At 41.7% G+C, this 14,418-nt stretch overlaps 1 protein-coding gene across 12 annotated transcripts in view; it reads right to left on the minus strand.

Annotated features, from left to right (window-relative positions):
- Ccdc88a (coiled-coil domain containing 88A) overlaps positions 1 to 14,418 on the minus strand; it is a 141,581-nt gene that overhangs the window by 82,700 nt on the left and 44,463 nt on the right. For all 12 annotated transcript variants that reach the window (XR_010040548.1, XM_063229404.1, XM_063229406.1 and 9 more), the window contains exons 6-7: positions 13,478 to 13,561; positions 11,272 to 11,412 (exon numbers count right to left, since the gene is read on the minus strand). Coding sequence is in view for 11 of the 12 variants with exons in the window: in XM_063229404.1 (XP_063085474.1) it covers positions 11,272 to 11,412; positions 13,478 to 13,561 (225 nt within the window). In the remaining variant the exon portion in view is untranslated. The remainder of the gene's footprint in view (positions 1 to 11,271; positions 11,413 to 13,477; positions 13,562 to 14,418) is intronic.

Consider the following 14,418-nt stretch of genomic DNA (forward strand, 5'->3'; position numbering starts at 1 on the left):
TCAACTGGCTTCTAGGCATGGTGGCGCATAACTGTAATTCCAGTACTTGGGAGGCTGAGGCAGGAGAACTGCTCCAAGTTTGAGGACAGCCTGGGCAACATAGTGAGTCTAAGGCTAGCCTGAGCTACATAGCAAGACCCTGTCACCAAAAAACCAACCAACCAACCAACCAATCAAACAAACAAACAAAATCACAGGATAACTGCCTCTGTTCTTAGACCTTTTTTTGTGCCTAACATATTCCCAACTGAAATATTTTCAGTTTTTTTCTTCCTACTAGCTTATTTTTCTTTGTTCTTCAAATATATACATACAAATATTTTCTACCCAGTAAAAAACAGAACAAAACCCACCATATTCTTTTCTTGTAGTTTCTTTGTTCACTGACACTACTTTATCCCACAAACTTAACATAGTGTGCCCATCCCACTTCCTGTATCAGTGGATAATGCTATTTATCTCCATAGTGGCTCAGGTTTCACCTCCTTGTATTTAATTGTTATGTTAGTATTTCCTCACCATCTCAATTACCTTTAACTTACACACCAACATTTCCTGATTTTAACAAGAGTACCTAGTGGTATATAAAAGATATTTGATCCTTGCACAAATAAAAGTCCACCTAACTATACCAAAGGTTCATACTTTCACTTACAAATAATGTAGTTTTTCTTAATGAACTACAATCTCACACCTCCTTTTCACTTTTCATTCTTTTATATTATCTAGCATCATACTGAGCACAAAAAGAGGTGCTCAAAATATTCAGGTAAGCAACTAACAAGTCAGAGAATGCAGGAAAATTACAAAAGATAAATATAACATTTGAACTTAAATGGTGATAACACAGATATCAAAATCTTCTTGATGTCAGTGAACAGAGCAAAAAAGAACTACACACTGCAAAAATAAAAATTTTAAAAAAGAAAAAACCTTGGGGCTGGGGATTTAGCTCAGTGGCATGAGCACCTGCCTTGCAAGTGCGCAGTTGTGAATTCAATCCCTGATACCAAACAAAAGAAAAAAGAAAAACCTGTGGGAAGCCGCCTATGATGGCGCCCATTTCCTGCTTCCGGGTTCTTCCCGGCCTGAACAAGCCCGCCAAATTGTCATGTCTGCCCAGTTACCCGTGACGCTAGCCTATCAGCTTGTTAGACGCGCTTCTCTGTGATTGGATACTGCTTCCCTTTATAAGAGGTTGTTCCTGCCCCCAATGGGCGGAAGAGGAACCAACACTGAGGGTGGCGGACCTTGTTAGATCCGGTTCGCTGTACGCAATAAAGTTTGAGAGCTGATCCTGCTCGAGTTTGGCCTCCTGTCTTCCGCGGCTCCGGTCATCTGGTGGCCCGTACGGGAAAAAGATAAAAGACTCAGCGACGTGCCTCTTTGGCCGGGAGGTGCGATTGCTGTCGCCTGCGGTACGACGGAGGACCTGGCCCAATAACAACGGAAGGCCGCGAGCACCTCTTCTCTTCACCCTGATCAGCTACGTGAGATACAGCGGTTCCTGGGACAGGTGAGTACTGGGTCACCTGGGTTGGGTGGACACACCTAACAGATTTTGAGCGCCACACGAGTGGACGCCGGTTTTTTTTTCTTTTCTTTTCCCTTTGCATCTGTTTTGCTTTCGCTTCGCTAATACAGCCCGACAGGCTTTTGATAGAGCTCGATCGGAATGCTCAGAGGAGCCCGGAGCCACTGCCGATTGTGGGTCTCCGGAGGACCCTCAGGGCTCTAATTCTGATTCTGATTCGGAAGGTTCAGAAGAGGAGGTTGTCTTCGCTAAACAGGACCCTCCTGCACAGCTTTAAGAGGAATTCAGGGCTCGGGAAGATAAAAAGGGGAACCAAACACCACCCTGCCCGAGCTACTCCGCCTTACGGGAGGAGCTTAAGCCCTTCCGCCCTTTGGCAAGTTCGCGACCCACGATCACCCCCTTCAGGGCGCCAGGCCCTACTGCACCGCCTTGGCCGGAAGAGGAGTTGCTCCCTGGGCTGCCACCTCCACCCGTGGCCGCCAGAGGGCGCCCACAACCTATGGCACCGCCCTGGTTAGAGGGAGAGCTACTTCCTGGGTTGCCTTCTGCGCCCCCATCTGGGGAGGGAGGAGGACGTTCCTTCCACCAGAGGGAATGGTCGCGGCCTCCCTTTGAGTGTTCCGGTCTCCATGCATTCCCGGTACAAGTAGGAGGCAGGGGAGGAGGAGGATATTATGAGCCCTTAGAAATTAAACAACTTAAAGCTATCAAGGACGCAGTTTCAGCTTATGGGCCCAATGCGCCATTTACCATGGCGCTTTTAGAGGCATTGGCAGGTCTGTGTGATCTCTTCACCTCAACAATCTATTGGTGTTAACCCGAGAGGACTGCGCCCCAATCATATTTGGCAAACACACATCCCAGAATTCGGAAAAATATGTACATGTTTCGGTTGACACCGCTTCTCAGGTTATGTTTGCTTCGGCAGAACCTGGAGAAAGGGCCACCCACGCTATTAATCATTGCCTGGCAGCCTGGGCTGCTTGGGGAAAGCCCAATATATTAAAAACAAACAATGGTCCTGCTTACACCAGCAGAACTTTTGTAACATTCTGTCAACAAATGGATGTTGTCCTTAAACATGGCATTCCATATAACCCTCAAGGACAAGGCATCATTGAACGGGTACATCGGACACTCAAGGGTGTCTTACGAAAGCAAAGAGAGGGGATAGGCCATGGCCTAACGCCCAAAGAAAGAATATCATTGGCACTCTTTACCATAATTATTCCCCTGCCATGGAGCACAATAACCCGTCCCCGGCCGACAAAGGGCTGGTGAGATGGAAAGATGTCCTTACAGGACAATGGATGGGCCCGGATCCAGTGGTTAGTTGGACCCGAGGTGCGGTTTGTGTCTTCCCACAGGAACCAGGTCGCGAACCGCTGTGGGTCCCGGAAAGATTGACGCGAGCAGTAAACTCCCCACCAGTTCCTGATAAAGCACAGGAGGATAAGCCCGCGGACACAAGTCAACTCGACCCTTCTGGGACCGACGCTCAGCGCCCGAGACCATCTACAAACTAAAATGTCTGGTTTGGAGTTGGGGGGGCCACGGGATATTGTAATGAACCTCAACCTGATCCCCTTAAACATACTTCCTCCCTCTTCACGCAGCATCAACTTTGCAATGCGCTGGGTGCTTGCTTAGACCTCCGCCCCTTTATGACACTTAATCAGACACTGAAAAATACATCCTCCGCAGCCAATATGACCCACCCGCTTAACTCCGATGCAAACCCAGCAACAGGTCAAGGTCACGGCTATGACAGCCATGCAAATGGCAGCAGGTGGCCCATCAGGCCAGCAGGCCGCCGCATATCTCCTTCATGTCGCAGAACATCAGTTATAAAAAGCTGAGTGGGCAAGCCAATGACGGGTAAGACGGGAGACGTCCTCCCGGTCAACCTAAGACAGGCTCCACTCAGATATATATGGCCTTTAAGGCCAGGGGTCCCTCCTGGAGCCAAATTATTGGCATTGAGATGCGAGACCAAGGGTACTGCAGTGCCATCCGCCCCAAAGGTTGGGGGGAAGGCAGGAATGAATGTCTATATGCATCCAGGTTCGGTTCACAAAAGCCTGGCCCTGCGAAAAAATGAACCACTCACCTTGAGCATGGTCCTGGCGCAAGGATATGCACAAAACAGGGTGATGCACAGCAGGGTAGAGACCTCTACATTCTCTCATGCCTCGGCCTACAAGGTAGGCCCACTCCTAGGTGTCTAACAGCAACAAGGTCATAGACACCTTGGAGGGACCCACAGACCATCCTATTTTAATAAATAAAAAAGGGGGAGATGTGGGAAGCCGCCTATGATGGCGCCCATTTCCTGCTTCCGGGTTCTTCCCGGCCTGAACAAGCCCGCCAAATTGTCATGTCTGCCCAGTTACCCGTGACGCTAGCCTATCAGCTTGTTAGACGCGCTTCTCTGTGATTGGATACTGCTTCCCTTTATAAGAGGTTGTTCCTGCCCCCAACGGGCGGAAGAGGAACCAACACTGAGGGTGGCGGACCTTGTTAGGTCCGGTTCGCTGTACGCAATAAAGTTTGAGAGCTGATCCTGCTCGAGTTTGGCCTCCTGTCTTCCGCGGCTCCGGTCATCTGGTGGCCCGTACGGGAAAAAGATAAAAGACTCAGCGACGTGCCTCTTTGGCCGGGAGGTGCGATTGCTGTCGCCTGCGGTACGACGGAGGACCTGGCCCAATAACAACGGAAGGCCGCGAGCACCTCTTCTCTTCACCCTGATCAGCTACGTGAGATACAGCGGTTCCTGGGACAGGTGAGTACTGGGTCACCTGGGTTGGGTGGACACACCTAACAGATTTTGAGCGCCACACGAGTGGACGCCGGTTTTTTTTTCTTTTCTTTTCCCTTTGCATCTGTTTTGCTTTCGCTTCGCTAATACAGCCCGACAGGCTTTTGATAGAGCTCGATCGGAATGCTCAGAGGAGCCCGGAGCCACTGCCGATTGTGGGTCTCCGGAGGACCCTCAGGGCTCTAATTCTGATTCTGATTCGGAAGGTTCAGAAGAGGAGGTTGTCTTCGCTAAACAGGACCCTCCTGCACAGCTTTAAGAGGAATTCAGGGCTCGGGAAGATAAAAAGGGGAACCAAACACCACCCTGCCCGAGCTACTCCGCCTTACGGGAGGAGCTTAAGCCCTTCCGCCCTTTGGCAAGTTCGCGACCCACGATCACCCCCTTCAGGGCGCCAGGCCCTACTGCACCGCCTTGGCCGGAAGAGGAGTTGCTCCCTGGGCTGCCACCTCCACCCGTGGCCGCCAGAGGGCGCCCACAACCTATGGCACCGCCCTGGTTAGAGGGAGAGCTACTTCCTGGGTTGCCTTCTGCGCCCCCATCTGGGGAGGGAGGAGGACGTTCCTTCCACCAGAGGGAATGGTCGCGGCCTCCCTTTGAGTGTTCCGGTCTCCATGCATTCCCGGTACAAGTAGGAGGCAGGGGAGGAGGAGGATATTATGAGCCCTTAGAAATTAAACAACTTAAAGCTATCAAGGACGCAGTTTCAGCTTATGGGCCCAATGCGCCATTTACCATGGCGCTTTTAGAGGCATTGGCAGGTCTGTGTGATCTCTTCACCTCAACAATCTATTGGTGTTAACCCGAGAGGACTGCGCCCCAATCATATTTGGCAAACACACATCCCAGAATTCGGAAAAATATGTACATGTTTCGGTTGACACCGCTTCTCAGGTTATGTTTGCTTCGGCAGAACCTGGAGAAAGGGCCACCCACGCTATTAATCATTGCCTGGCAGCCTGGGCTGCTTGGGGAAAGCCCAATATATTAAAAACAAACAATGGTCCTGCTTACACCAGCAGAACTTTTGTAACATTCTGTCAACAAATGGATGTTGTCCTTAAACATGGCATTCCATATAACCCTCAAGGACAAGGCATCATTGAACGGGTACATCGGACACTCAAGGGTGTCTTACGAAAGCAAAGAGAGGGGATAGGCCATGGCCTAACGCCCAAAGAAAGAATATCATTGGCACTCTTTACCATAATTATTCCCCTGCCATGGAGCACAATAACCCGTCCCCGGCCGACAAAGGGCTGGTGAGATGGAAAGATGTCCTTACAGGACAATGGATGGGCCCGGATCCAGTGGTTAGTTGGACCCGAGGTGCGGTTTGTGTCTTCCCACAGGAACCAGGTCGCGAACCGCTGTGGGTCCCGGAAAGATTGACGCGAGCAGTAAACTCCCCACCAGTTCCTGATAAAGCACAGGAGGATAAGCCCGCGGACACAAGTCAACTCGACCCTTCTGGGACCGACGCTCAGCGCCCGAGACCATCTACAAACTAAAATGTCTGGTTTGGAGTTGGGGGGGCCACGGGATATTGTAATGAACCTCAACCTGATCCCCTTAAACATACTTCCTCCCTCTTCACGCAGCATCAACTTTGCAATGCGCTGGGTGCTTGCTTAGACCTCCGCCCCTTTATGACACTTAATCAGACACTGAAAAATACATCCTCCGCAGCCAATATGACCCACCCGCTTAACTCCGATGCAAACCCAGCAACAGGTCAAGGTCACGGCTATGACAGCCATGCAAATGGCAGCAGGTGGCCCATCAGGCCAGCAGGCCGCCGCATATCTCCTTCATGTCGCAGAACATCAGTTATAAAAAGCTGAGTGGGCAAGCCAATGACGGGTAAGACGGGAGACGTCCTCCCGGTCAACCTAAGACAGGCTCCACTCAGATATATATGGCCTTTAAGGCCAGGGGTCCCTCCTGGAGCCAAATTATTGGCATTGAGATGCGAGACCAAGGGTACTGCAGTGCCATCCGCCCCAAAGGTTGGGGGGAAGGCAGGAATGAATGTCTATATGCATCCAGGTTCGGTTCACAAAAGCCTGGCCCTGCGAAAAAATGAACCACTCACCTTGAGCATGGTCCTGGCGCAAGGATATGCACAAAACAGGGTGATGCACAGCAGGGTAGAGACCTCTACATTCTCTCATGCCTCGGCCTACAAGGTAGGCCCACTCCTAGGTGTCTAACAGCAACAAGGTCATAGACACCTTGGAGGGACCCACAGACCATCCTATTTTAATAAATAAAAAAGGGGGAGATGTGGGAAGCCGCCTATGATGGCGCCCATTTCCTGCTTCCGGGTTCTTCCCGGCCTGAACAAGCCCGCCAAATTGTCATGTCTGCCCAGTTACCCGTGACGCTAGCCTATCAGCTTGTTAGACGCGCTTCTCTGTGATTGGATACTGCTTCCCTTTATAAGAGGTTGTTCCTGCCCCCAACGGGCGGAAGAGGAACCAACACTGAGGGTGGCGGACCTTGTTAGGTCCGGTTCGCTGTACGCAATAAAGTTTGAGAGCTGATCCTGCTCGAGTTTGGCCTCCTTGATAGCAAGAGTTAACATTAAAAACAACAAGCTGTGTTAAATACATGTACCTACTCACAAAGATGAATGTAAACTTCATGTACTAATAAAATAAAAATAAGGATTAATAGTATCCAGATCTATTTATCATTAAAAATTATTTAGACTTGTTTTTACTTCTCTTTATTGATAGTAGCTTCACTTGCTCAAGGCTTCTCAGACTTTCTGGAAACAATCTGATAGGAAATGACATTAAAGAACTATTTTACAAGCTTTCCCTAATCCTTCCAACTAGCAGTTGCAAGTACACGGTCCTTCCTTAAATTTAGTATTTAGATATGTATTACTTTCAACATTTTATTATTTTATTAAAAGAATTTCCCTATTAGGCAATAATAATCTGTTTGGTTCTTGAATTTTTTTAAATTAATCTTTGAGACTGGTTTCACTATGCAGTTCAGGCTGGCCTTGAATTCACTTTGCAGCCCAGGCTGGCTTTGAATTTACAGCAATCCTCCTGTCTCAGACTTTTGAGTACTAGGTTTACAGGCATGTGCCACCATGCCAGGGGTAGGTGGGGTGGGGTGGTGGTTAGAGTTAGTTCTGGATTCTTTTTTTTGAAATAATTTGTTGCTTTGAAGCACTCTTATGCCTACAAAAAACAGGTGTTCATTATCATATGTTGAAGAATGAACAGAAAGATATATATCAATGTAAAGAAAAAAATTCTGGTGAACTAATTTGACTTACAAAACTCGCTATTAAGGAAAAGCATTAGAAATGTCCTCAGTATAATCATAAGTAGAAGCAACAGTATTATAATAGCTTTGAACACAAGCACTTGAGCTACACAGACCACGTATGTTGCTTAATTTCTCTGAGCTCAAGCATCTGCATCTATAAAACCTGATTATTATACAGATTTATTAAGAAAGTATGTACCAAACTTGGAGCACAAAGTCTGACATTAAATAAACAATGACAATAAAGAAATTCATTAAAATCTATTTAGTGTTGAGTAAAAGACTGAAGACATACATGTTCCACAGCATTAAGAATAACAAAGTCTCTAAGGTAGTGCCATACACCTGAGGCAGAAGGACCACAAGTTCAAAACCAATCTGGGCAAATTTATAAATATCAAAATAAAATTTGAAAAAGACTGGGGGCTGGGCATCATGGCACATGCCTGTGATCCAGGCATCTGAGAGGCTGAGGTAAGAGGATCATCAGGAGTTCAAGGCCAGCCTGGGCTATGTAGTGAGTTCAAATTTGGCTTGAATTACAGACTGAGACCCTGTCTCAAACCAAACTAAATAAACAAACAAAAGGCTGGCGATATGCCTCAGTGATATAGTGCTTGCCTAATATGTGTGAGGATTAGGGTTACAAAGTACTGCAAAAAAAAAAAGAGAGAGAGAAATTAAAAACAGGGTGGCCAGTTAGAAGTATTACAGGCAGTCAGAAAGAGGTAGGCCCATGAGGAAGCCAGCACAGAGGACCAGATGCCTGGTGACCTTGGAGAAGACATATCTCTGGCTGTGGGCCAAATCTCAAGACAGAAGGCAACACAAATGCAACCACACCCTAGATATGAACATTAGGGATTAGGTATGGATCACCCTGAGGAGCCATCCCAACCGCCTACGGGAAAAGTCACTGATCCATAAAGAATGCTCGCTTACTACATGGCTCTAATTTGTTCAATTTTACCTGAATAATTAAACTTACTGGTTGACCAAAGTTCTGTCCCACCTCATACTCGGCTGCCTCTTGAGTTCCTATTTTTCCCTGCTGTAGACCCACCTTACCTCATGGTTTTACTCTTTAAAAGCCCCTAGAAAACACAGAGTTCCTGGCAACCTACTCAGGACCCCTTCTGTCTCTCTTTCAGACAGAAGCTTTCCTTCTCTCAGTAAATGTTTCCTTCTCTTAACCTCCATTGTCCCTAAAATTCATTCTTCAATTTCAGAGAACATAAACTTGTATCAGACATACAGTAGGTTGGGAATTCCATTCCCCCATATCAATATGAAACAATTATAATAAAAGAGCAGTCAAAAGAGAAAAAAAGAATCTGGTGTGTAGCTCAATGGTAGAACATTGGCTTAGCATGCTGAAGAGCCTGGGTTTGAGCCAAAGCACTATACAAAATAAACGATATACAAAACAGAAAAAAAAATTAACAACTTATTTTAATTTTACTGAATGATAGAGAATTATCTTATTTACATACCATCTTTATTTTGTCTCATATTTTCAAAAGTATTTTTAATGATTTTTTTCATTAAAATAAGATTTTCATTCACTAATTTGCCTGTTGGCTCACACTGAAAAGAAAAAACTTCCTCATAGAATTGGATTTAACCAGGTAGCAACTTGCTTCCCAAATATCTGAGACAGGACAGCATGGCTGATCATTATTTTCCTTATTCGAAAAATTAGTTCAACAAAAAAATGCTTATTCTGGCAGTGTATGTTCTGAAAAGTTTTCTAAACAATCACTGTATAACATTTTATCATGTATCTGTTTGATCTGCCAAACAACCATATAATGACAAGTATTTTTGTTCACCCCTATTAAGTCATATAAATGAGAGAAGTAATTTATTCATGCCCATTAGTTATACAAAAGCAAAGTACAGATTTTTAGAAGTAATTCCTCAGAGCCTGGAAGATATCTTATTGCAGTATCTCTAAAAACTTGAAATACAAATAAAGGAATGTTCTGTAATGGATACAGCAGCAAAAAGATCTTGAAACCAAAAGAAGATAGACCATATGGTTTAAAAATGAAATTATCTAAGCATCTCTAGACAAAGTTGATACACAATATACAAGGTAGATACACAATATCTAAGCATCTCTAGACAAGACTGTGGATGCATTTCTTTCCTTCCTTTGATCTCACTGCTCTAGTTCACAAAAAAATATTACTTTAAAAAAATTTACTTCCCATATTTTCTTCTCTTTAAATCCCTGAAGAAAATAAAATTCTCATCAAAACTGAAGCTACTCTACAGAGACACGAAAAGTTTGTGTAAAAGAAAAAGCTTTAGGTCCAGGTGTGGAAGTGCACAACTGCAATCCCAGCACAGGAGGATTGCTGTGTATTAAGGTCAGCCTGGGCTACAAAGTGAGTGTGAGGCCAGCTTAACGAAACTGCCTCAAAAAGACAAAAAACAAACACAATCAACAATGGCAAAAAACTCCCAAAACAAAGCAAAATTTTAGAAACTTCCTGTTTGAGTCTTGCCATGGTCCCAAGAGAAGAAATATAAATTCTCTGACTTCAAAACTATCATATGTGAGTAGAAAAACTAATTAAAGCTTTACCTTCTCCTGAATGGCAATTCTGGTCTGCTATTAAGAAAATATTATTCATCATTAAAGTCTAGACTGCTCTAAATTATACATTGCTTTCAGAGTTCAAAGAAACGATTCAGTGCTATTTTATTCTTTTTAAATAGCAAAATTTTATTTTAAGGAGTTCATAATAATTCTCTTTAAAGTCACACTTCATCACATTATAAAAATCTGAGCTTTTTGTGGGATATTTTATTCAGAACACCTGTTATTCTCCTTATTTTTCCAACTTCAAACTGCAGCAATAAAGCTAAAGAATCAACCTTAAGCAAATTCTTACACTTCAAGGCCGTGAGTTTCCCACTTACATCACCTGTATTTTCAGGTTCACACTTCTCTACTGTTGTCAAATCTGTGGCAATGATGTGAAAAACACACAGAAATAAAATCAGAATAATATTATTTTATAAGCAGTGGAGAAAAGAATATCTAATTGCAATTTGTTTACTGGTAATCTAGGGTCCTTATATTTACTTTCTGGTTACACAGAAATTTATATTTACTTTCTGGTTTCACAAAAAATTTATATTTACTTTCTGGTTTCACAAAAAAATAACAATAAAAAAGCATGGCCAGTACTCTATATATGAGACCACATTCATGGACTCACCACTGCAGATAAAAAATATTCAGGGAAAAAAACTGTACTGAAACATGTACAGACTTTATCTTGTCAAAATTCCCTAAATAATACAGTACAACAACGATTTACGTAACATTTAATTATATTAAGTAATCTAGAGATGACAAAGTAAATAAGAGGATGAGTATAGGTTATATGTAAGTTATATACAAACAATACATCATTTTATGTAAGAATCTTAAGCATTCATGGATTTTGATTTCCTAAGGTGCTAGACTCAGTTCTCCACAGATACCAAGCGATGACTGCACTTTCTTACCCATTCATAAGAAAAAAGAGTATCTATTTTAGAAAGCTTTTGATACTATTTTCTTCTTAGTATGCAAAGGCTCATAATACACTGAAAGAAATTTACAAACCTCTGAATGTTCATCTCTCTCATCGATAAGTCTTTTTAAATGCAATGCCATATTTTTCAAGAGGGGTTCTACATCCTCCTGAGGCATATCTGTCACTTCCATCCATTGCAGATCAAATACATTTTCTTGATTATGGGTTACCTTTGGAAAGGCAAGTAAAATAAAACAGGGATGACACTTAAATACTGACTTATAAAACATAATGAGAAGTTATCAAAATATCTACAGAAAAACATTAAAAGATAATGATGAAACAGAAGTAACTTGACTTTTCTTTAGGTAAGGCTTTAAATGTATTAGAACAACTCAAAACTAAAGCTTTAGTCTTGAAGTACAGATGTTACTGCATTTTACTTGAACAGCTAAATCTTTGTAGATTCTGAAGATGACGTGATCACAGTACCTTAGGAAAAATTATTCTCAAGATAAGGATTTTTAAAAAGGGAAGAGTTACACAAACAAAATACTTACTTGCTGCTTTTCATTTCTTGCTATGATCCTAGTATTTTGCTTTAACTTTTACCACAAACAGTACAAGTAACACTTTCAGGGCTGGTACAAGTTCAGCACTTTATAATACATTTATTCAAAATGAAATAAAAAGCACAAAGCTATTATAAAAACGCAGACACACATACTTTTTTTAAAGTCTCAGTATGCTTACTATTGAACACATTGTTACTGAAGAGGTATTTGGCTTCTATGAATTTTTTAAATTACTATCTCAGTGTGATACATAATGATTAGTTTCATTACATATTAATTCTTTTCATTCCTGTCCCTTACTCTTCTCCCTCCATTTCTTGGCCCCTTTCCATCTGCAAAAAGTGAATCTCCCTGCTTCTTTTATCTATCTTTTGTTTCGTTCTTCCTTCTTACTCTTCTTTTTGTTTTTAGTCTTTTTGGGATGCAGTCATGCTATGTAGTTCATGCTGGGCTTCAACTCATTTTGTAGCCCAAGCTGGCCTCAAACTCGCAGCAATCCTCCTTGCTTCAGCCTCCTGAGTGCTGCGATTACAAATATGTGTCACCACACCTGGTTATTTTGTCACTTACTTACATTTTGGCTTCTCATATAAGAGAAAACATACAGTATTTAACCTCCTGTGACTGATGTACTTCATTTAATATTATGGTCTCAAGGTACAACCATTTCCCTCCATATGACTCAGTTTTATTCTTCTTTATAGCAGAGTGGTACTCTTTTGTGCATAAATACCCATTTTCTTTATCTATTCACTTGTTGATAGACATGTATGCTGCTTGCAAGACATAACTATGATGAACTGCTCTGCTATAGTCATGGATATGTGCCCATTACTGTAAAATGTATCTTTTACGTCTCTCAGGAAGATACCTAGGTAGGAGAATACCTGAGTTATGGCTTCTATGAATTTTAACTAAGAGACTAGGTAATATATAAAATACAAAAACATATAAATTAAAAATATTTAAAATACTGCCAGTCTTCATTATTTAAAAATTTTGAATCCCCCTTCTCTTTTTCCTTCCTGATCAACATGTAGTTTAACATCCTATAATGTAATTTAAAGTTTTTACAAGATTAAAAACCAAAGAGTAGACAGATGCAGAATCAGCACCTTTAAATCTCTGGGGTTTGTTTTTTCTTTTTTGGTACCAGGGATGGAACTCATGATCTCACACTTGCCAGTCAGGTGGCTGTGCCACTAAACTAATCCATAGCTCTTAACTCTTCGACATTGATATTATGCCTTAATGTTTCATATGTGTGTTACAAATTATCAACAAATTTACTATTCAAGTAATAGATATAATGTTTTGTCATTTAATTAAGAGAATCACATGAACTACATAATACTAAGCTTGTTATTCTATGCCTCTATAGTTTTAAGTAATAAGCAGTGTTCAAATTTATGATGCTTTTATTTATTATATGATTCATTCTGTGCTGTCAAAACAAGACATAGTTCATTCTTCAAACATTTTTCCCCTATAACTTTATAGATAAAGGTCACAGTACATTTGTAATTAGCAATGTGACATCTATAAGATGATCCCCTTAAGCAGCTATCTCCAAAACTAAGACAATTTGTATAAAAATAGGATGTGTTTATATCTGATCTTCATTTGTTCTGTTTATCCTATGACTCTATTCTTGGAAATATATAAGTATACACATCACAATCTTCATAAAAAGTACATGAAAATTTACATAGGTTATTACCTCTTGAATATGCGCGGCAACTGCTGCTTTTGTATCAAAATCTAATCCTTGAATTCTTTCTATAAATTCTTCTTTTTTCTGACACTATAATTAAGAATAAAATAATCACTCATATTTCACCTCAAACTGTTGCATATAAAACTCATGAGGCTTGGCTATGTCTTAAATGGTACAGTAAGGTTTTTGTTTTACATTTAAATCGCTTCTCTAATGTACTTACCTAATACAGATAATGATTTAGAAACATTTATTTTAAAATACAAGGCACTACAAGTTCATGCTATTTTTATGCTGAGAAGTTCTAAAGTGGGAAACTATTACACAACCCATCTGAGGTCAGTACAATATTATTATGCTAGCTTTACAAGCAGGGAAGTAAAGAATCAAGAACTTGTTTCAGGGTGGGTACATAACTTGCCAAAAAACACAGTGAGTCAGTGGCAGAATTCGGAATACAGCCAAAATGCTCAGTCAGTCCCTGGCTATCACCAAACAACACAACCTTTCTTCTTGGGAAAAAAAAACTTAAATGATATTTCAGTAATACAGTTCATTCTCACATCTTCATCCTATCAGTCTTAATAAAAGAAACTCACTTTGTGGCCAGTTCAACATTTATAAGGTGACACAATAAATATTTGGTTTGTTTCTAACATGACATAAAATTACTGGTGCAAAATTTAAGGAAATTATATATACATGAAACTGAAAGGAATAAAGGCAGCAATTCATTATTATGAAAATTTAAAGAGCTTTATATAAACTAAAAATATTAAAATGTAAACCTAGTCTTTTCCTACAAGTATTAAGTAACAATTTAAAATATATCTTAATCTCTGCCATGGTCTACATCTTTTATACTGCAGTCCAACTTGTTAGCATAACTGTATTCTTGCAGTTACCAAATGAGAAGTGCATACAAAATAGACAGGACTGCCTTG

Source organism: Cavia porcellus, unplaced genomic scaffold, assembly GCF_034190915.1.
Source record: "Cavia porcellus strain 051 isolate PalLab524CR breed Dunkin Hartley unplaced genomic scaffold, mCavPor4.1 scaffold_18, whole genome shotgun sequence".
Lineage (NCBI taxonomy): Eukaryota > Metazoa > Chordata > Mammalia > Rodentia > Caviidae > Cavia > Cavia porcellus.